Source organism: Chiroxiphia lanceolata, chromosome 1 (assembly GCF_009829145.1).
Source record: "Chiroxiphia lanceolata isolate bChiLan1 chromosome 1, bChiLan1.pri, whole genome shotgun sequence".
NCBI lineage: Eukaryota > Metazoa > Chordata > Aves > Passeriformes > Pipridae > Chiroxiphia > Chiroxiphia lanceolata.
Window position 1 is genome coordinate 28,192,250 of NC_045637.1, and position 22,789 is coordinate 28,215,038.

Here is a 22,789-nt window from a genome sequence, read left to right on the forward strand (position 1 = left end):
TACCACAGTGCAGACACCTCCCCTTCAGTGCTGATGGCTTGTTCATGGTGTTCTCATGGGTCAGGTGTGAGAACTCTGGATGCAAGGAGCCAGAGCTGAAGCAGCTGCCTGTTTTCTCTGTGTGTTGTGTCCCCCCCTCCTCGCCCCCCCAATTTGGAATTTTACCCTTTTATAATGTCTATACAATTCCTAGCCCTCCATCTCCACCCTGTGGAGTGGGGGCTGTTTTCCCAGGCTGTTGCAGGCACCTCATTCAGGTGTTGGGCTGCCTTTTATTTTGCTTTGCTGTTGCTTCCATTCTAAAAACAAAAGTAGTCTGTTCCCAGTTCTCAAGGTTGTGCTTTGTCAAAGACCAGTCACTGACCATCAGAAAGTTGTTTTTGCTGCCATGGCCTCTGCTTTCAACTTGTGCCAGTGTTTTCAAGGCCTTTGTTACATCCCACACTTAAGCTGGACCTCATAACAAGAGGCAGCTGGTATCAAGCTCCAGTTCACACAACAAGCTTTCATTAACACTTTGATAACAAGTCCAGTGGGCCTCACAACTAAAGGCCAGGGCCTTTTACTAGCACTAGGTACTTTTACAGGACTGCTGGGCACAAAAGGGCACATACAGATACACTGTGTAACTGCTTTAATGCCCGGGTTCTGAACGAGCTGATTAAATCGGCTTAGTAGCTTCTATCATTGGAGCAACAGCACTTCACTTCAGCTATTGTGAGGTGCAAGGTGGGAATAGCTCCACCTGGTGTGCAAAAAGTACCCGATTTTACTACTCACTGTTTTATTTACTAGTGCATCATGAAACGCTTCTGAGCACAGTGTAGTTCAGTAACAGTTTAGGATCTTCTGAGAACAAACAAATTAAGTAAATGCCTAAGTACAGTGGTGATGATTAAGCCTCCATCATGAAAGAAGTATAACAGTATATTAACATAAGGCTTATGATTTGCTTCCATAAGAAGCTGTTAGGTTATTATCTCCTATTTTTCAAAAGCACGGTGGGAAGCCTATTGCTGTAGAGAAAACCAAACTACGCTGCCAGAAGAGCCACTCTAAGTTGCAGCAGTCATGCATTCTTCAATAGTGGCAGATTAAACTTCACAGATAGAAGAAAGATGGAGAGAGTCCATTTCTCATGTAGTGACAGGAAAAGGGGGAATGGTTTTAAACTGAGAGTAGTTTTAGATTAGGTGTTAGAAAAAAATTCCTTCCTGTGAGGGTGGTGAGGCCCTGGAACAGGTTGCCCAGAGAAACTGTGGATGCCCCATCCCTGGAAGTTTTCCAGGCCAGGCTGGATGAAGCTCTAAGCAATGTGATCTAGCGGAAGGTTCCCTGTTCATGGCAGGGGTGTTGGAACTGGATGATCTTGAAGGTCCTTTCCAACTTAAGCCATTCTATGATTCAACAGTCTTGGATCTCTCATTACAAGATTCTTTACCCCAGTGAAGCAAAGCTTCAAGCTCTTGGCTTAGAACTTTCCAACTTTCTTTTCTCTTATTAAACATGCAAATTCCTAATTTCATGATGCTTTTCACCTATATCTGTTTTAATCCATTGTGTAATCAATTAAAGATAGCCATAGGTTAGAAATAACTATTTATTATGAATATAACATAAAAACATTTATGTCTGATCCCTGAACCACCAAAATAAACAACAGAGACAATTCTCTAGAAAACAAGGAAAAGTGCATTGTAGTGTATGAAATTGCTTAAGCTTGTGTAATACATGTTTTTAGAGTAAATATTAATAATCTTCAAAGATCTTGTTGAATATCATTCAGTGCACGTGCAAGTAGTTGTATTTTATTTTCCATGGCTTTTTTATTGTTTGCCATTTCCTGCAGAAGCTCCCGCATTTCTTCTTCAACAGAGTAAACCTGAAAGAGCACACAGAGATCAAATAAAATTCTTGCTTTTCTTAATACACCTAGAGCCATAAAATCTTGGCAATTTTTAACACTTATAAGCAATGCAAGAGTTATGTGCTTATGTTTAAATATGCAATGCACTACTCTTGACGTTGGATGCAGTAGCAGAGTTTTGCTTTAAAAAAAAATATTAACCTGCTAGGAGATAGCAAGTAATGTATGAAAACCAGAAAACTTATTACGGAGAAAAAGCACCAGTTGTCATGCCAAGGAAGAATGCAGTATACCACAGGAACAGTAACTGTTAACGTTGGCACAGGTGAGTTAAAAGGATTATCTGGTTTAATCATCATTACTCTTGCTTGTATAGATAAGGAAGTGTTATATTTGTAACAGCTACAAAGCGTGGAGCTTTACTTTCCTGAATACCAGTTCTAGAGATTTTCTTGCTGTGCAAAGATTGAGTACCAAACCAGGGCTGTTTCCATTCAGAGATCAGACTGATAGATACAAACAGGAGACTTCCAACCACCACTGTTTTAGTGGCTGTAGAATAAAAATGCAAATACAATAAACATATGCATTTAGTATTAAAATTACCTTTTCATTTGCTGCTTCAATTTGTTTTTCCTTTTTCATTTGCCAGCTGCAATAGTTCTTCCTGATGTGCTGCCAACATTGACTCAAGTTTTCTTCTAAAAGCATTCTCCATTTCATGAAGCCTTTTCCACAGCAATCCTAAAATGATTAAAAAAAGAGATCATGCTCCTGCAAACAGCTGAAGTATTTTGCTTTGTCCAGTTCTGCCTTTGATAGGTTTTAATAACATAGGCACAAGACACTTCTATCAATATCAGCATTAGAAATGTCCTGTTTTCTCAGGTATATGTTCTGGTTTTATTGCACTGTGTTCAGGGCTTCTGGCATTCCTCTTAGCAGAAGCATTTAATCACTAGCAAAGACTATGAAGATTGGGCTTGCTACTGTCATATAGATAAGAACTTCACATGTTTTCAAATATCTGCTTTATGCTTTTGCTTCCCACGAGTGAATGACTGAACTGTGTGATCCTGTAAATGGCGTTTGACCCTGTCTGACAGCAACAGAAAAGTGTCTGCTTCACAGTAGGAAGCATTTTCTTGACTCAAGCAAATTTTATGGGGATAATTCTAAATATGTAGGAACAAGAAGCAAGGCAATTTTCTATTATACAATTAATTTACAACAACGTTTGAAACAATCCAGAATTATTTGGAAAAAAAAACCTCAGTTCCACTTGATTTTCTAACAATTCCAAAACCATTATTCCAAAACATTATTGATTATTGAGGAGGTGGGTTTGGTTGGTTTTTTTTTTTGTTTATTTGTTTGTTGTTGTTTTGTTTGTTTTTTAATCAAATTTGACCCTCGAGCTATTTTCTTTCATTTATTAATCAGATAACCTTCTTAAATAGCAACTAGTGTATAAATGAGTCAGTGTTTAACTTAAAATGTAAAGCAAAAAACCTTAGGTATAGCTATTCTTTGGTACATGGTTATTGCTGCTAGATAAATATAATAAATATGTAGTCTATTAACTAGCCTGGTATTTCTGAAGAATGTTGGGGAGGAAGGAAGAAAAACATGAGAAGGAAGTCAAAGAATAAAGAAAAAAATCATACTGAGAATCTAAGCTTATCACAGGCAGCAGTCTAGCACACTCTCCATAATACCAGAAGCATATGAAATAATTTCTGGGTTCTGAGTATTGGTTTCTGTATCATCTCATATTTAACTATTGATCCAAAAATTGACCGTACATGAGGAACAAGAAAATAAATTAAAAATCTGTTGCTACTTGTACGCAAAGAGAATGACAGGTAACTTAGAAACAGTCCATTTGACATGGACTGCAATACTAATTAACAGCCAGCAAGTTAGGCAGGAATGTTGATCTGATGGAGAGCAGAAAGGCTCTTCAGAGGGATCAGTACAGGTTGGATTGATGGCCGAGGCAACGGTATGAGGTTAAACAATGCCAAGTGCCAGATCCTGCACTTTGGACACAACAACCCAGGCAGCACTACAGGACTGGGGCGAGTGGCTGGAAAGCTGCTCATCAGAAAAGGACCTGGAAGTGCTGGTCAACAGTGGCTGAACACAAGCCAGGAAGGCGCCCAGGTGGCCAAGAAGGCCAATGGCATCCTGGCCTGTATCAAAAATAGTGTGGCCAGCAGGACCGGGACAGTGATTGTGCCGCTGTACTCAGCACTGGTGAAGTCACTTCAAGAAAGACATTGAGGTGCTGGAGCATGTCCAGAGAAGGGCAACAGAGCAGGTGAAGGGTATGGAGCAGAAGTTCATGGAGAAGCAGCTGAGCTGGGGTTGTTTAGCCTAGAGAAGGGGAGGCCTGGGGGGGACCTCAATGTTCTCTACAACTACCTAAAGGAGGGTACAAGTGACAGGATGAGAGAAAATGGCCTCATGTTGTGCCAGGGGAGGTTTAGATTGGAATTGGGAAAAACTTTTTACTGAAAAGGTTGTCAAGCATTGGAACAGACTGTCCAGGGAAGTAGCTGATTTCACCATCCCTGGAGGAATTTGAAGAGTTGTAAATGTGCAGTTAGGGGAGATGGTTCAGTAGTGGACTTTCCGGTGCTGGGTTAATGACTGGATTTGATGGATATTAACATCTTTTCCATGCTAAATAATTCTATGATTATTAATATTGTTGTGGTAAGTATTGAGGATCTGTCTCCATTTCGTACACAGCGAATGACGGTATTTTTACTTTATCTGCACAGAAATTACGTGAAAGCACTGTGGCCTCCCTTGTACACCAGCCACCATTGCTTGGCTAATCTCTGATTTGCAATCAATTTGTTCCATGCATCCTGGTCATGAGCTAGAGGGTGGCAGGCTCATGCTCAAAGAAACTCTGATACCGACTGTGCCTCCCACGCACAAACATCTTCACTGTACAACTCCAGCCAGCACGTGTGATCGCTGCAGAAGAGTCTCTGTTATGTAAGTGACATGGAGTTTACTCACAAGGTAAATCAAAAGCATTGGGATGGAATGGGGTATAGTAGGGAGGAACAAGTGTAGGCTCCAGTCATTATCAAAGAAAATGGAAACAGAACTAATAAGTTTAAATAACGAATGCTGTAAGTGAATGCCAGTTCCACAAAGTACACATCTGTATAGTGAGAATTCCTTCTAGGCACACAGAGTTTGTAACTGGGCTCACAAGTACTTAAAAAGGTATTATGCATTCTTTTGCCATATAATCAAACATTTTTGTATACTTATTAACAGTGAAACTCTACAGTAACTGAGTAGTCACAAGATAAACTGTTAAGGTACTCACCTTTGAGTTTGAAGACTTTTATTCTCTCTTCAATCAGCTTCTTCTCCTTGATATCAAAGTTTTCCTCATTTGTTTAACCTGCACCTCCAGCTGGCTTAAGAGCTCTCCTTTACCTTGCCACCTCTTTTTCAATGCGCTGAAAATAAAATGCACGTATTTACAATGACTATAAATACCACTCTTAGGAGGGCAGAAAAAACTTCCATTTTTCCTCATTTCTGTGGGTTTTAATAGCAAGCAAATACTCTCTGAACATAGAATACTTCAGAGCAGTGGTTGCGTACAACGATCCCAAAGAATTATTGTGACTTGTCTGTATCACCTGTGTGCATGCCTAATGTCATCAAGTTCCACTTCTTTTTCTTCTAGTAGTGCTTTAATTCCTCTTTTCTTTCATTCTGCCTTTCTAATTTTTCCATTAGCTTTTCACATTCAGCAGCTTTTTCATCCAGCTCTACTTCAAACAATTTCTGAGCTTCACGATTTTCTTCATGCTGTTTTCTGATTTGTTTATCTTTTTCTTGTAAGCCCTTTAGAAGATAAATATTTTAGTACACATAAACACTCTTAACTTTATTGTTACAATTTAAGAGTATTTGTTTAGTCTATGGTGGAATAAAGCAGAGAAGGACATGTGAAAATTTACTCTTCTGAATGTATGAAAAACACTTAGTAAAGTGATAGCCAATTAATCAATCTTCAGCTGAAAAAGTCAGAGTAACAAAAAAAACCCCACCAAAACAAATCTGAAGTTGAAAGTAAGTTAAGAAAAAAGTTATTTTGAACTCTTATTCTACAGTTGAATAAACAACTTATTCTTTTGCACAACCTATTCCACACAGTCCCTGAGTTCACAATCTGTAAGGAGTAATGGGTCTAACTTTGACTGACATAACATGCTATAAATTTTGATTAATAAGCTAGTTTTAAGTCTCTTAATGAATGAATGGAATTAATAGAACAAAACATAGTACCTCTGCTGCCAAAATACTGATTTACAAGAACAGAATAAAGAAAAAAACATTTACATGTTGTAAAATAAACATGAAGCAATATTTAAAATTGTTTTTCCTTTTTCAGGAAGAATTATACTATCTGGGTTTCACCTCTCTCAAAATCATTTTCAAGAATAATTTGAAGCAAGGCAAAGAGAATAAAGTCTGTACATAAGTATGGTTCAATGAGAGATTCAAAGTAGCACTTCTGTACATGAACATGAATTTAATAAAAAACTCTCTTCTGCTCTCAGTGAAATGAATTGCCACTGACAGCTTGATTGTGATTTGTGAGTTGATAAACAAGGACTGCAGGGCCATCTTTCACTACAGCCTTTACAATTGCTAAAATTAAGACTTGCAGTGAAAGTTAAGTATAAAAATTGTCAGATATGGCACTTACTTCTTTCAATCTCCTAATTGTTTCTGTCTGATCATCCAGTATTTTGTTTTTAATTCTTATAGTATCACTGTCCTGTTCCTTTTGCTTTTTTAACATTTCAATCTCATTTGTCAGAACTTCAATTTTAGCTTCCAGTTTTCCCCGATCTTGAGCAAGATGAGCTCCTAGACAAAACAGGATATTCATACTACAGTGCTCGTTTTACAGATGACTTCAAGATGTAGAATGTTGGGAAATTGGGTGGAGGTGCAGGTAAGAACCACCTTACAAACAGAACCATTGACTATTTTGTCCATTGGAAACACTGCAGGGATTTAATCTGTAGGTAGGTGACGCTTAGGTAGCAAGTGTAGAACTGAAGGTCTCTGTTTTATCCTTTGAAAACTTCTCTGAAAAAAGTCAGCAGTAGTTCTTACAGATCCAGCCAATCTCAAGAGCCCACAAGGTGGTGCTGAGTCACGTGAATAGAGAAAAATGCCCGAGTTTTTCTTCCCCCCTTCAGTATTTTATACTTTTTTAAGATACATACTGAAATTTTCACATTAGACTTATCTGATAGAAAAGTAGCATTATATAACTCTATTTACAAATCTTTGTTTTCCTAGTTTCATATTTAAAAGCTCTTTGTATAACACTGTGGTATTTTGATATTTTCAGGAAATAGATAAGCTGTATACGCAATCAACTCCCACAGCTGCTGTTACAGATCCCATGTGCCACAGAACATCTATTTTTGCACATCAACTCTACAACTAGATAAGAGCCAGAAACCTTGTCATGATTACAACTGTACTGGAGTGTTTATTTGAGAGGTAAGACACTGAGCACCACCATTTTTTCTGCAAAAGAAAAAATCGCCCCAAAACTATTTTACCCTGTTGTGCCAGCTCCTGTCCCCATATTTTTCTTTCCATTTTTAACCCATCAATCACAGATTCCTGGGCTGTCAGCTGAGAAGTAAGTTTTCCATTTTCCTTTTTTAGAAGTTCGACTTGAACGGCCTTCTGTTTGTCCTCCTCAGTCACAGTTTCAAGTTCTCGAGTTCGACACTGTATGAATGAACATTGGAAAAAGACAATAAGATCCTTTAAAACAAGTATTCAAAATTTCAAATCAATACTAATTGATTTCCTGGTTAGGAAAGTAATACTTATATACAGCAAATTAACTGAGAAATATTCTGCTTGCATTCAGGGTTCTATATGCATTTCTTTCCAGTTATGAAACTCAAATTTGCTTCAAGTAGACATACTTCAATCCCAGAAAACTGTAAAGCTGATTTCTAGATAACTAACCTAAATTATCAATGCCATTATAAAAACCTATTTAGAATCACAAATTCACAGGTAAAAAAAACCAAAGAGAAATTAAAGATATTAAAAACCAAATCATAAGGAAACAGACAGAACTAGGATGAATTTTCACTTCCAATGATAAAGACTTATCTTCAATTATGCAGTCTACATTTTGTTTTACAGATTACAGCTATTTAATATAGGTATTTTTGAATCTTGTTCTCAGCAGCATCACTGACTGGCAGAATCCTATTCTGTATACCAACACAATGTTTGGACACCCCAACAGCAACATGGAGGGAGGAGACTAGAAACAATTGTGCAGCAGTTGTACTGCACCCAAGTTTTGGCACAAAGAGGGACTGGATACGTACATGGACTGAATCATACATCCATTTAAAAGTTATGTTCCTGAGATTTTTAAAAATTATTTATGGCTAATTGAATAGTACTAGAATACGTTACCATAAAGCAACTGTGCCCACAGTATTTAACATTAAAATCTGACAATTAGTTATGCAACTAGGAGATATTAAGCTGCTAATAACTACACTGGATTATCTGCTCAATTTAATTTTTACTTCATATACAGTGACCAATGCAGAAGCATATTCCATTCCTTTGAATTTACAAGGGGTCAGGGTTACTAATGTAGGTTTTGTAGTTTTGACTGACCATCCGATTACATACAAACTGCCAGTGCTCCCAAGGCAAGGAGTGCACGTTTGAAAACACGACTAGTCCTCTTCCATATGGGGAGCAGCATTTGTTGAGAAATAGAAGTGCAAGATGCAAGAATAATGGCTGATGTGGAGTACTAGGTTTTAGAGCGACAGGAAATGTGTCTTTCAGTCAGTCAACCTTTTATGGAATCATTAACTTTTATAGATGAAATATTACAAAAAAATATATATGTAGTTGAAGTGTTTTGAAACAAGTACCTTTAGGTTTGCTGTAGCTTCTTCATTTGCTTTTGTTAATTCTGCAATCTTTGCTTTCTGTTCTTCTACCATACTTGTCAGGTCTTGGATCAGACTTGCCATATCTTTTTCCCTTTGCTCAGACTCAAAGAGGGCTCGCTTATGTTTAACTAGATCAGCAGAAACATTTTCAAAACCCTCTTTTACCTAAAGTTTTGTAAGACAAGACTTGAAAAATGCTAACGTTTGGGAAAAGTGTGTATACATAAGCACAAGTGACATTTAAATTCCAAGTGAAAAAAATAGAAATTTATCAACTGTATATCAAATTAGTGAATATCTGAAACTGGTTTTTTACTGGTTTGCTGGTGATACTTCAACTTGAAACTGGTTCTGCCCAGCTCCATATTTGTAAAAAACCCAAGAAAACAAAGCAAACACAAACAAAAAACCCAAGCCAAACCAACCAACCAATCAACCCCCCCCCAAAAAAAACAATACAAAAAACACATGGGTGGATGGGAAGCAGAGTTTGGGAACTGAAAACAATGCCTTGATTTAATTTCATTGTTAAGATTGACATTAAAATCTTGAAAGAAGGAGTTAAAGTAAATTCAATCTTTTTTTTTTCCCAGCAGAAAGATTTGAAGGGTAAAATATAAAATAATGTAAATACTAGCCAAAGAAATAACTTCTCTAAGGAGTTTAGTAAACAACTTTTGAATTCTGAGTTTCAAAATGCATATCCAAAATTCAATTTTGAAAAGTTAAACAATAAAGTACTTAATTACTAAATACACTAGTATATATGTAACTATAACCTTATCAAAACACATGCATTTTTACTATAATTGAATATATTCTAATAGAATGTCGACATACTTTAAAAGAAATTAATAACACTAGACAGAAGTGTTTTATTCTCCTTTCTTTTGATTAACTTCTATGTATGAACAAAAATGCTAGGTTTTTTGAGTGCTGACTTGGCATTCACTGTTGATGCTCTAATCATTGCTATTTCAAAGCCTACTATCAGTATTTTTGCATGAATGCTTGACCATAAGGATCAAAAAAAACCCCAACCCAACAAAACACCAATAACCGAAACACCCCCAAAATATGTGCCAAAACCCAACACACTTAAGAGAACTACAACCCCACCTAATGTGAGATTAAATGTTCTCTCAGTCTTACCTCTTTAAACCTTTTTGCTTCAACAGTTAGAGCTAAACGAAATTCATCTTCTAACTCTCTGTACTTCTGGTAGGATGTGTTAATTTTCTCCTGAAATTCTTTAACACACTGTTCATGCCTCTGCTCCTCTTTAGCCACTTCTTTTGACAAAGCATCTTGAAATTCAGGTCCATTTAAAGGAACTCGGCTTTCAAGTTCTTTCCTGAAGTTACCAAACATAAACTTGAGACATAAACTGCAGTATCTCGCAATGCTGTTTCAGTTCATTTCCTTGGTACTACTGAACAAGAATAATGAACTCCATAATAAATGGGATAAATTCCTTAGTCTCACAGACAGATTTCAGTCTTCTATGAAAATGACACTGCCATGAGGAAAATTCTGTTGACTAGTGTTAAAACACCCAGAGAAATATTCTTTAATTCAAACTTTTGTAGAAATTACTAAATTGCTCTTTTGCTTTTAGTTAGCATTTATTAGCTTTGCTGTCAACAAACATCTGGAAGTGACACTGGAAACAGAGCAAAGCCCTGTACAGCCAGACACCCTATTTTGCAGTCATTCTCTTCATCCTCACCCAACCAACCCTTGAGTGAGTTGCTTCTCACTCAAGACTCAGAACCCAAAAAGCAGCAGCAATGGGGACATAAAAGGAGAATGCTGAAGCAAAAGTACCCTGTACTTTCAGACTATTCTGTTTATCTGCTTTAAAGCAAAAAAACTGTCCTTCACATTACATCTTTTGGAGATTTATAATTATTGGAAGTTCTCAAAACACAGCTATCAGATTCTTCCATCTAAACTTGCAGCTATCTTGGTATCTGAATACATGTAAAATTTAGCAAATTTAACCAGCTTATTTTATTAGTAACCTTTCTCACATATTACTGTACCACAGGGTACTTAGTGCTTTAGTTTGTACACATATTTGATTGTATTAGATGACAGTAAAGAACGTACACTCAAGTATTCTCCAAAAAAAGTGAAATTTTGGAAGAGGAAATCAGTCAGGAAGTAACTCACCCCCACACCCACAAGCAGGGTACTGTAGAAGCTGACTTATTTTTTTGAATACTTTGTGTTATTGTAGTATATATAACTCTTCAGACAGTAATTCAGATACAATTTTATTTTTATCTGAGTTTTCCTGGATTACAGATCAAGTATTTCAAATAAAGAGTTCAGCCATATAATAAGAGAAGAACCTATCAAATGGAAGTTGCTTACATGAACTTATGAGTCAGGAATCTATGAGATATGAAGGTATTCTTAAACAAGCAAGAAAATGTGTGGGAAGACATTTACACTTTTACAAAGACCAGCTCTCACATTACTTAAAAAAACCCCAAACAAACCACAAAACAAATCCAAACTAAAACACATCCATACTTTAGAATACATTTAAACAAAGTACATTTACAACACTAGCATCTCTATTAACTTGTGAAAAGAAAATAGATGACCCAATACCTTTGCTCTTGCTCTCTTAATATGAGAAGTTCATGTAGTTGTTTTACCTTCTCCTTCTGTTGTCGGAAGGATATTCGAAGTAACTGTACTTCTCTTTCATTTGCTGATGCTTTAAGCTCTGCCTCTTGCACTTGTTTCATCTGTGTGGAATTCATAAAGACAAGAACAAGATTTTTTAAAAACTGTAATCTAGTCTTCATGTCTTATCCTTGAATACAAAGGAACAGGTGCTTTATAAGAGTTTGTTGTTTGTTTCTTATTGGTTTTGTTTTTATTTTGTTTTTTTTCTTAATACATTTTGTTTCACTGGAAGAAATTTAAGACAAATGTTTAAGTCTTAGCTTAACTTACTACAACACAAAAAAAGCAATTTTCATGAAGAAACAAAAGCATTCACCTAATTTATAAAGAACTTGAAAGTGTCCTGCAGAAGTGGAAGAAATGCACTGGCAGAATGATTTCCTCAGTTATAAACTCTCATATTGTAATACTTGTATTAGTTTCAAACAAAACATTTTTAGATGTATTCAAAATAACCTTTTTTTCTTTAGCACTCCACTTATATAAACTGCTTTTTGATTTGTACAGTTTAGAGTTGCTGAACAGAGCTGCTTCCTAATGATTTTACAAAAAATGGAGAATCTGTAAACTCCAGATGGCATACTCCACTTTTTCCATTTGATCCAAGCTTTTCTGAGTAATTACATTTCATAAGCTTAAGCCTTTTATATACAAAGCTCTCTTTCCTGATTCAATAAGGACGAAAAAAAAGAATATGAAAAAGAAAAGTTATAAAAAAGGTTTTGAATTACTCATGAAGTGGTAATTCAAAATCAGGACACTTCAGAAGGCTAAGTTCTCATGTTCTACATGTCAAGCCTTTTCCTGAGTAATATTTAGACACACCCCACTGTATTCTTGTTTTGTGGATGCAGAGAAGCAATTCTCACCTAAATTGAATCACTTAAAAACTGTCAAGCAAGAGCAGATGCAAATTTAAAGACTGCCAGAAAATAGGCATTTAGAAGCATACTAGACTTATCTTGAATCCCTTCAAGAAGTCATCTAGTAATGCTGACTGAAGGCCTTAAACAGTGACTGCCTGGAGGAAGTGTAATTTACCACTGAAGGTACCTGCCAATGTGTACTATGGGAAAGCTCTATTAAATATTATAGAATTTGTTATTCTTGGAGTCGATAAAATAGGCCACAGGCATATTAAATCTGAACATTAAAAAAGCGAATTTAGTTTCTAGAGCACCATGATTATTCTTTGAAACCTAATTATTAAAGAATATTTTATCCAGGATCTTAAAGAGTATTTTATCCAGGATCTTAAAGATAGGAACAAAGACTTCCCCCTAAGAAAGTTTTGTAATTAAAAACAATGCTATTACTATCCAAGGAGATGATATATTTCTACAAACTCATTAAAGGAATAAGCCCCTCATATATCAATAAGGTATTTCCATTTTTATAGGATAGAAAAAAACTCCACACCCCCCAAACCCCTCTTTCTTGTTCTCTAAATCACTAAATTTAGTACTTTTCAAGGTGACAGGCAGATACCTGATCTAAACTGAAGGTCACTTCTAGATCTGTAATAGCTCCAGGGTATCTACAGGTAAGGAAGAAAATGGAAGAGCCACTCAGATGCCCAAATAGCAGCCTAAATTAGAGGGTGACTTGAATGGCACTTGCAGGAATGCCCTGAGTCTCATTCCTTTCAGGGTATCTGACCAACACCACCTCCTACAGCACTGCACTGTAAGTTGAGAGACTTTTCAGGATGCGTATGTTAGGATTCAGTTTCTGTAAGTTCAGTGACAGGGGAATAGGCTAATATAGGAATATAAACAAACAAAAGGTGTAGATATTGGAGGACACTGAAAATTCAGCCTTTGATTTTTTTAGACAGAAATAGTGGCAGTATCTGGTCCAGCAACTTGATCTTATGCATTTGTATACTGAAAAAAGTGCCTCCAACAACAAAAGCATCTTTATCTTCTCCAGCTGTAAAAATATTCACCAAAAATCCCAAACAACAAAACAAAAAAAAACCCACTCAAAACAACCAGGATCTTTAAAGCAAGTTCTCAGCAATTACTGTTTTGTTCTGGTTGCAATTAAAAGCATCTAATTCTTTAGATCAGCAAAACAAACAGAATCACCAAGTTTCCACTGGACTAGTAAGATCTTTACTGATTTTTTAAAAAACTTGGTTTTGTTACTGTATACTATCAGAAAATATCAACTCTTTAAGTACATAGGACTTGTTCTCCTTTATCTTAAGACCACATCACATGACATACTTCCATTTATAAAATACATTAATTGACAATTAAAATTGATTCCTGTTATTAACTACTATTATTGTGGAAAACTCAGACTTAAAGTTTGTAAAATCTAGTGTTTCTTTGTATCCAGGACTATAGCAGCCACCCCATTGCCATTGTATTATTTACTCATGAAAAATATTTACCTCTATTGCTCGTTGCTGCAATCTCTGTGTCTCCATCTTGGATAGTGTTTCTTCTAAAGCTTGCATGGCCTTCTGATGTTCTGCTTCTTTATTTCTTGCCTGATTTAACTCATTAGTAAGTCTTTCAGTTTCATCTTTCAACTGTTGGACATCTGCTTGCAGTCTTGCTTTGTCATCTCTCTCTTTCAATATCAATTCCTTTAGCCTGAAAATAAATGCCATAAAGTTGTATTACAAACATTTTAGTATTTAGCTTGATGCCAAGTACATTGAGAAAAAAACATTAGTAACTGTTGTAACACCATATCTTGTTCTTTACTGAGTTTTACTACTTACAGCACTGTCATGTAAAACTTTAAAAAGATGTAAACTATTACTGAAGTCACGTGTAGCATTACTATGTAGAGCTTCATTTTAAAAAGCCTGAGCTGGAGAGAACTCACAGATAGATTCTTAGGAAATGATATTCCAGTATCATTTTGCTTACACACAGGTTGAACATATAGCATCAATTTGTAATTTAATAATTATCTTCACTAAGCGCTGAAATATCCTTAAATATTTTAACAATTTTTATATAAGATCTATCTCAACAGAAAAGGAACATAAGCTTTAATACAAGTAAAGGTGGGAAGTGAACTTAAAACAAAAAGGAAAAAAGGGAAATAATCACAGTCATGTTTCTTCCTTACAAAAAAGAAAATGCGTCTTTGACAACTCCAAAAATATCTGATGACAAACAATGCTTTGTTAGAAGAGAGATCTTTTGAAAAAAAGCTGCTGCTCAGAACTTATACAAGAATGATGACAACCAATGATGACAACTATCCAAAGATGTGCTAGGCCTGCCCTGCACAACATATTGCCTACAGGCCAACTCTGGCCGGCCAGAAACACCTTTGTTCCAGTGCACTGAGCAGGAAAAACACAAGGAATGCTGTAGGTATAGGTGGAAAGAGAGACTGGGAAACAAAAGGTGAAAGCATGATATGAGGCAGCTACTAGAGCTTGAACTGAAAGTACTGTTATGATACAGTTGGGAAGTAATGGCTGGAAATGGAGGTAAGCAACACACTGATATTGTTCTAAGATTAGAACAGGAAGAAAGCTGCAGAAAGGAATTTCATTAGGTAAGACTGAGAGAAATTCTAGCACTACTTCTTGCTAGTATACTTTAAACAAGTATATTGTTTAAAGCTGTTCTCATTTTTTAAGGCTACAAACTGAATTTTCATTAATTACAAAACCCAAACCAAAACTCTTATATTACAGCACTGTTTCCCTACCTGTCTGTAGTGTATACAGCCATACTCTGAATATTCTTTTCTTCTTTTGAATGCTTCTGTAGCTCTTTGACATGCTCTAATAATTTCTTCTCTGCTTGCTCTGCTTTCCACCTCCTTTCTTTCTCCTGCTCCAGTTCTTGAATCAGCACCTTAGCAAGAATGTGGTAGGCATCAAATTACTAGCAGACGTTCAAGCATAGCCAAAAATGACAAATAATATTTGTAAGTGTAGAATAAGATTTTTTGTCTTTCTGGAATTCATGGGTGACAGAGCAAAGGGCAAGTGACCAGGTCAAAAACTCCCATAAAAGTGAAACAAAATAAAACCTCTCCCACTTGACACTACAAGAACAACACTACTTTTGATACTATCTACATGCAATTGTTTTTGTCACCTCCACTTTTAGTTTGACCAGGAGACATATGCTTGGCTTCAGGTGAAGACATACTCATACTTAATTTGAAATGATGCGAAACCTACTTGGTATGTTGATTCCTCTGTGGGATTTGAATGACTTTCTTCTAGTTTTTCTATATTGCTCTGTCTACCAGTCAGTATTTCAGCTTTTCTTCCCACTACTTTCAAGTCTTGATTATCTGACGATGAATTAAGATGAGAGTCTCTCTGACTGGAGTATGAACACTTTGAGGAACTCTTCTTCTCTTCCCTATATTTGCAGGACATCAAGGTATATTTAAGAGTTTAAACAGTAACGAGATTCAGACACTTTTATAGGATGAAATTTTACAGTTCTCTGCAACATTTGAATAATACAGTTCAAAACCACACAGAAAATAATTTGCAAGGAGACCATAGCAGAAACAGCCAAATTCAAATAGTCAGCTGTGAAAAGATAGCATAAACTAGTTATATGTATCTGAAAGACATCTTATGATCACATAGATATCAAACAATTCTGGAGAAGCAGAGTAGCTGTAGAGCTGCAGTGGCTAACTATGCTAATATATTCCAATTTGTATCATCTTCTACTCATCACTCCTGATAAATCAAACAAATCACTATGGCATTCTCAGCTTCATCACAAAATATGGACAGTTAAATTCTTGATCATTGTTCAGACATCACAAATCTTTTATTTTTATTTTTTAATGACTCAGTTCTGTCTGTGGAGAATTTTTCTGTCAACACAATTTAAAACAAAGATGGAAGTGTAAGCCTTCAGAATTCTGAAAGTGTTTGTTTTGGAATCTTCAGTTCGATTTCGTTCTCACTTAAAGGCAGAAACTGCTCATATAGAGAAATGGCAGAAAGAAGCCTCAGAAGCTACTCATTTTCAAGGTCTCATTAACAGAGCTAATTGACCCAACCTACCACTTTCAGAAAAATGTTTCAAGTACTACGTTCATTGTGACAATATTCAGCTTAATTCATTTTGGCTTTATATGGCAAACATCAGGATACCTGTTGGTTATTTTGTTCTTAAGATGACTCGCATGACACTTAGGAGATAAGGTAGTTCTCCTGTGAGGAGGGATTTTGCTTCTTTTCATGACCTTTCTGTTGTTCTCTTTCCCACTCTCATTTTCACTCTCAGAAGTTGGATCTGTGTCTCTCTTAGCTTTGAGACAACTTGGAGGAGCTTCCTGTCTTGAGCTATCAGATACCTAGGAAGAGATCAAAATTTTATCTATAAATTTTACCATTTCTAATTGGCTAATTTCTAACACTTATTCAGGTGCTATTCTTAAAAAACTTCACACAAAATAATCTTGATAGGAAAGTAAATAATTGCTTCCAATTTTTTACTTTTACAATCCCTTCCCTCCTTGCTAAAATATTTAATTGTTTAAAAGACAAAATAAACCCAACATGCTTGAGAATATATTGGTGTATCTTTTTGAAATTCCTGAAGTTTGGTAAAATCCTTAGGCCTAAAAGGTTGGTGCAAAATGTAAAACAAATACAGCACTTAAAACCAAAAAAGCCTTGCAAACACCACCAACTGTTAAACCTGACAAACTTGTATGTTACCTGTGCTAACAAAACATATTAACAAAACGATGTTACCTGACAAACATATCAGATCAAGTTGACTTATTGGTAAAATTAATTTTCACCAACTGTATAATCCAAGTGTTTTGGTGCATTTCATGTTTTACTTTGGTTCAGTTACTATATTGATGGCTTCAGGGTAAAAAAAACAGACAAGAATTTTCTAACATAACATGATCACATAGCTCTGCTAGTCCCATGCACTATAGTTTTTATTCAGTATGAAAGCTGTCAGGATTCGAAGTGCAATCTTCAGTTTTAAAGATTTGTTTTTATTTTATTCCCAGCTTCTCAAAATGATTAAGAACACATTAGCATCGTAAGCTCATAAACACCAGTAGAAATGCTCCAGTCTGTTCCAGAAAACTTTTGCATTATCAGAAATGTACACCTGATTAACAAAACTTCTTGTGTGATCACAGAAAAAAATCACCTTTTGCAGTATCTGTGAAATCAGATCTTCTATTCTTTTAATCCTCATCTCACTGTGTATTTTATCAAGTTCAGTCTTCTCTGGTTCTGAAGATGAGACAAGCTCTGTGGAGGAGCTGGTGGCACCTTGTACTGCTATTCTTGTACGCTGACGAAAATTAGCCAATGCCTGGTCAATATGAGGTGTCGCCAGCGGTAAGGCAACACTGTTCTATCAGAAGGAAAGACAACCCTTGCAGCATTAATGAGTGGCATGCAATATAAAAATAAAGCATATCATTATTAAAATCAGTACACACAAACTATGGCACCTGATCTCTGGATGAGGGGCACCCAGATGAAACCAAAGAGCCCAAAACGTCTTCTAAGAACTGCAAATCTGAACAGTTTTTTTCTTCCAGGTCCACTGGTTCACCAGAAATACCTCTTCCATCTAGAGCTGTTAGCTGGGGCAACGACTGAAGAACAGTTTCTCTATAACCTTGAGGAAAAGACCACATGTAAATTGAAATCAATCTCCCAAGATGTCTAGTGTATTTCAGTTACCCTGTCATCTTAAATGATTCATTGCACTTTTAATACAAGAAAAAAAGTAGCGAGTTATCTACAATTGTCTCATCTTTCCCCATCCATGGCATTCAACAGATAACATTACAAAACTAAATGAACTTGGAAGCTGTCTGCCTGGTCCTGGCCTACACTGGGATTTCCCAACCATCATCAGCACACTGCAGTTGCACAGACAACCTTTTAATCTCAGACTACTGCACAAAAACAGTTGTATCAAATGGAAGGACAGACAAATGTAATGGAAAGGCCAGTTCTGAAACAGCTTAGATAACTTCTTTGTCAGTGAATGAAATAAGGCATTATGAAACTGGAAAGCATTGAAGTTAACTTTCTTTAAATTAATGGAATTTGGGTTTCTGAACAGTGCAGTTTTGAAAGTTAGTGTCACCAAAGACATATGAAGAGGTATGTAAATACTTGCTGAAGAAAACTACTGGAATTTTCTGAGTTATCCAGATAACTTTAATAGTCCTGTTACTGTTTCCATAGTGCCTGAATGCATTTGTAAAACATTTGCTTTTGAAAATATTACTTAAAACCTAATTTGGCTTTCCTCAATTACCTTTGAGGTTTCTTTCTAACTGTACATATATTACACCTGTATCAGTTACATGCCCATTATATAGCTGATATTTTGTATTATTGCATTATTTGTACTGTTCTACTCTTTGTAATGAAATTATCTTTGAGCTCTCCCAGAAGTATCCATCTTCTGCTTCTACAGATTTTCCCTTCTATAGATTTTCCCCTCTCATATACACAAAGAAAGAAAACAAAAAAAACCCGACACCAAAACAGGATGCTACAATTTAACTTGTTTGAAAACATGGTGTAACATTTAAATAGCAAGAAAAACCTACCCCCAAAGCAGAAGCTCTAAGCAACCCAACTGAAAGCGATATATCCACATGCAATCTCCAACTTGTCTCCATGCTGCCTACTATGTGAAACCCCTGCCTACTATTTTGATACAAATGCTAATTACTGCAGAGTATTCTAAGTCTGCCACTACTAACCTTAACCTAAAACAATATCATAGAATCATAGAATGGTTTGGGTTGGAAGGGACCTTAAAGATCACCCAGTTATCCAACCCCCTGCCATGGGCAGGGACACCTTCTACTAAACCAGGTTGCTCCAAGCCCATCCAACCTGGCCTTGAACACTTCCAGGGATGAGGCATCCACAACTTCTCTGAGCAACGTGTTCCAATGTCTCATCACTTTCACAGTAAATAATTTCTTAACATCTAATCTAAACCTACTCTCTTTCACTTTGAAGCCATTCCCCCTTGTCCTGTCAGTACATGGAAAAGAGTCCCTCTCCATCTTTCTTCTTGTCTACCTTCAGGTACTCGAAGGCCACAATTAGGTCACCTCAAATCCTTCTCTTTTTCAGGCTGAACAATCCCAGCTCTCTCAGCCTTTCCTCACAGGAGAGGTGCTCCATCCCTCTAATCTTCGTGGCACTCCTCTGGATTCACAAGTGAAAATGCTGAGCCTTATGTAACCATACAACATGTTACAATGTTAAGAATACACCCAGGGGCGGGAAATTTTTTTTTCATGGAAAATTAATTACTTTTGACAGAATTTAGATTTCACAGGCTGGCCAGCTTATGAATGAATTTGCAAGCTTCAGAACATGGCTCACAGGTTAAAGGAAATGACTGGCCTAATGAGCACAGAGTATCCACCTGAGATCCATACCTGCTGTGTGACAAACTGGATTGGCTTTTCCGTTTTTTTCCAGTGTGAGGTTCGTCAAACAGTGCAGCCCCTTCGTGCACTGAAGTAAGTGAATAATGTTGCTTACACAGTTGCTGTGAAGCTCAATGTGGCTAATCTTATATCTGGTTCCATGAAGGGATCGAAATCCTGGAAATTTGAGAAAAAAAAACCAAACAAAAAAAACGTTTTGTGCTGCAGTCCTAGACTACAGGGTTTAGAACAAATGGCAGCTTGTTGAAAAATATTCAGTAAATAATATAACATAACTGGAAATGAGAAAAGAACACTTGTTCCATATCCTTGCCTATATATGTTAATTAGCTGTGGGTACTCTACCACATAGTACAACACTTAAGCCAGTTATGAGAGCTAACTGTAAAGAAACACATTAGTTTCTGGCTGTTAAAAAGTGTGTAAAAATAAACATTTTCATTGAAGCTTCATTTTATAACTCAGTTCATTAGCGAAATTGTTACCAACGTTATTTTTAATTTTGTATTACAAATTCTCTTGATTCTGTAGCATAAAACCTCACAAGCAACAACTGACCATTTTAACAAACAGACACAGATGAAAACTTCCATAAGTTGCATTTTTGGAAATAAGTCTGAAATGTTTACTGTGCTACTTTCTGAACAAGCTTGGCCTTGCCCAACACAGGAGAATAAATTCCAGTTTAGAACAATCTGTGGTGTTAGAAACTTGAAAGCTGAGAGGAGCAGCAATTGCCACTCTTAATATAATTATTTGGTGAATTAGCACTTTAAGTACTAGAAACTTCTCAAAATACACTTGGTCAAGTTTTTCAAAATTAAAGTGAGATAAATGGTTTGCACTGCACTTGGCAAAGGCACTTACCAGAGAGATCATGTATGCGATTATATGACAAGTTCAGCACAGTTAAATTAAAGAGTTTTTCCAGTCCTAAGCAAAATGAGAAAAACGTAGAAACCATAAGATTTGCAGAAGAATGCTCTGTTTTCAAACACCAAGCTTGCAAAGTGAGCCTTAAAAGACCATAACTACGAATTATGACATCACATAATTATTACTACTATGATTATATTATGACTATATTAAACTATAATAGTAAAAATCAGGTTTTCCTTCTAATTAAGGCATTTTTGTTACGATAAAGCTTACCACATTTTATACAGACATTTTAAAATTCACATTATAATATCGTTAGTAGCCCAAACTAACTTTGCATAACCTTCATTATATGCAAACATTCCAGAAGCAACCTTCAAGACAAATCTTAGAAAACTTTCGTGAGTTTCTAAATGGACAGAAGTAAACATTGCCGACCCTCCACTTTGGTTATCAGGTTACAGGATAAGCTCAGGGTGCGCAGGTTCGCCAGGGAGCTGAGCCCCTCGATCCGGCGGATCTGGTTCGAGGACAGATCCAAATGCTGCAGGTTGCGGAGGTGGCCGAGCCCTTCGATCCTGGCGATGCGGTTGCAGTGGGCGTTGAGCGTGTGCAGGTCCGAGCTCAGGGACACATCCAGCAGGCTGCGGAGGAGAGGGGCCTCCGTCAGCCGGGCAGCTCCGCTCCCGGGCCGCCCCTCACCCTCCGGCCCGCTCCTCACTCACCTCTTAAGGCCCCTATCCATGAGGCTGAGCTCGCCGGGAACCCCTGCCATCTCGCCGGGAACCCCTGCCATCTCGCCGGGAACCCCTGCCATCCCGCCGGGCTCCCCTGCCATCCCGCCGGGCCCCGCGCAGACCGCTCCTCGCTTCAGACCTCCCTCGCCTCCCACGGCGACGCTCCTGCCTTACGGCCGGGACACAACCGCGTCAGGGCACCGCCGCTCTCCCGCTCCCGCCGCGGGCAGGCGCGGCCGCAGCGTGAAGCGGCGCCCCCGGAGCCCGCGCAGCGCGGCAGCCGAGCCCGCGGCCCGCCCGGCGCGGGGCAGCGTGGGCACGGAACCCCGCCGCGTCCTGCCACCGCTTCCTGCCGCTTCCTGCCGCTTCCTGCCGCTTCCTGCCGCTTCCTGCCGCTTCCTGCCGCTTCCTACCGCTTCCTGCCGCTTGCTTCCTGCTGCCTGGGGTCGCCCCGCAACGGGGCAGGGTTTATAGACCGGACTGCTTTGAATTCTTCTTGGGGGACGTTTGGGAGCTTTGGAGTTTTTTAGAGCTCACACAGTATTAAGAGTTCAACAGAATCACAGAAGCACAAAATATCCTGATTTGGAAGGGACCCACAAGGATCATCAAGTCCAGCTCTTAGCCCTGCACAGGATCATCCCCAGGAGTCACACCATGTTCCCGAGAGTATTGTCCAAACACTTCTTGAACTTTGTCAGGCTTGATGCTGTGACCACTTCCCTGGAGAGCCCGTTCCAGTACCCAACCACCCTCTGGGTGAAAAACATTTTCCTGATATCCATTCTAAACATCTGACACAGCTTCCTGCTATTCCCTTGGGTCCTGTCACTGGTCATCAGAGAGAAGGGATCAGTGTCTGCCTCTCTGCTTCCCCTCACAAGGAAGTTGCAATGAGATGAAGACTGCAATGAGATTTCCTCTCCATCTCCTACAGGCTGAACAGACCAAGTGACCTCAGCTGCTCCTCATTCGACTTCCCCTCAAGGCCCTTCACCATCTTCCTTGCCCTCCTTTGGACACTCTAACAGCTTAATATCTTTCTTCTATTGTAATAACCAAAACTGCACATAGTATTCAAAGTGAGGCCACACCAGTGCAGAGCAGAGCGGGACAATCACCTCTCAACTGACTGGTGATGCTTTGCCTGATGCCCCCCAGGATACATT

General features: G+C 37.7%; 1 protein-coding gene and 1 long non-coding RNA gene across 3 annotated transcripts; one reads left to right on the forward strand and one right to left on the reverse strand.

Annotated features, from left to right (window-relative positions):
* Positions 1-1,582: 1,582 nt before the first annotated feature.
* On the reverse strand, positions 1,583-21,835 carry LRRCC1 (leucine rich repeat and coiled-coil centrosomal protein 1). The gene is given in 22 exon segments (XM_032706717.1): positions 1,583-1,882; positions 2,474-2,506; positions 2,508-2,611; positions 5,223-5,291; positions 5,294-5,358; positions 5,545-5,593; positions 5,596-5,752; positions 6,621-6,784; positions 7,495-7,669; positions 8,857-9,042; positions 10,030-10,231; positions 11,500-11,639; positions 13,982-14,186; positions 15,268-15,416; positions 15,749-15,935; positions 16,691-16,893; positions 17,715-17,924; positions 18,025-18,194; positions 19,993-20,160; positions 20,872-20,937; positions 21,322-21,527; positions 21,609-21,835. Coding segments are annotated over 22 exon segments (3,144 nt in total). The 5' UTR covers positions 21,722-21,835; the 3' UTR covers positions 1,583-1,759.
* On the forward strand, positions 4,361-19,399 carry LOC116796289. Of its 2 annotated transcripts, none has more exons than XR_004360308.1 (3): positions 4,361-6,872; positions 7,278-7,432; positions 18,115-19,399. It is a non-coding gene; the product is annotated as an uncharacterized LOC116796289 (long non-coding RNA). The 2 variants fall into 2 exon arrangements; XR_004360309.1 differs by lacking the exon at positions 18,115-19,399 and adding an exon at positions 8,142-8,424.
* Positions 21,836-22,789: the final 954 nt, after the last annotated feature.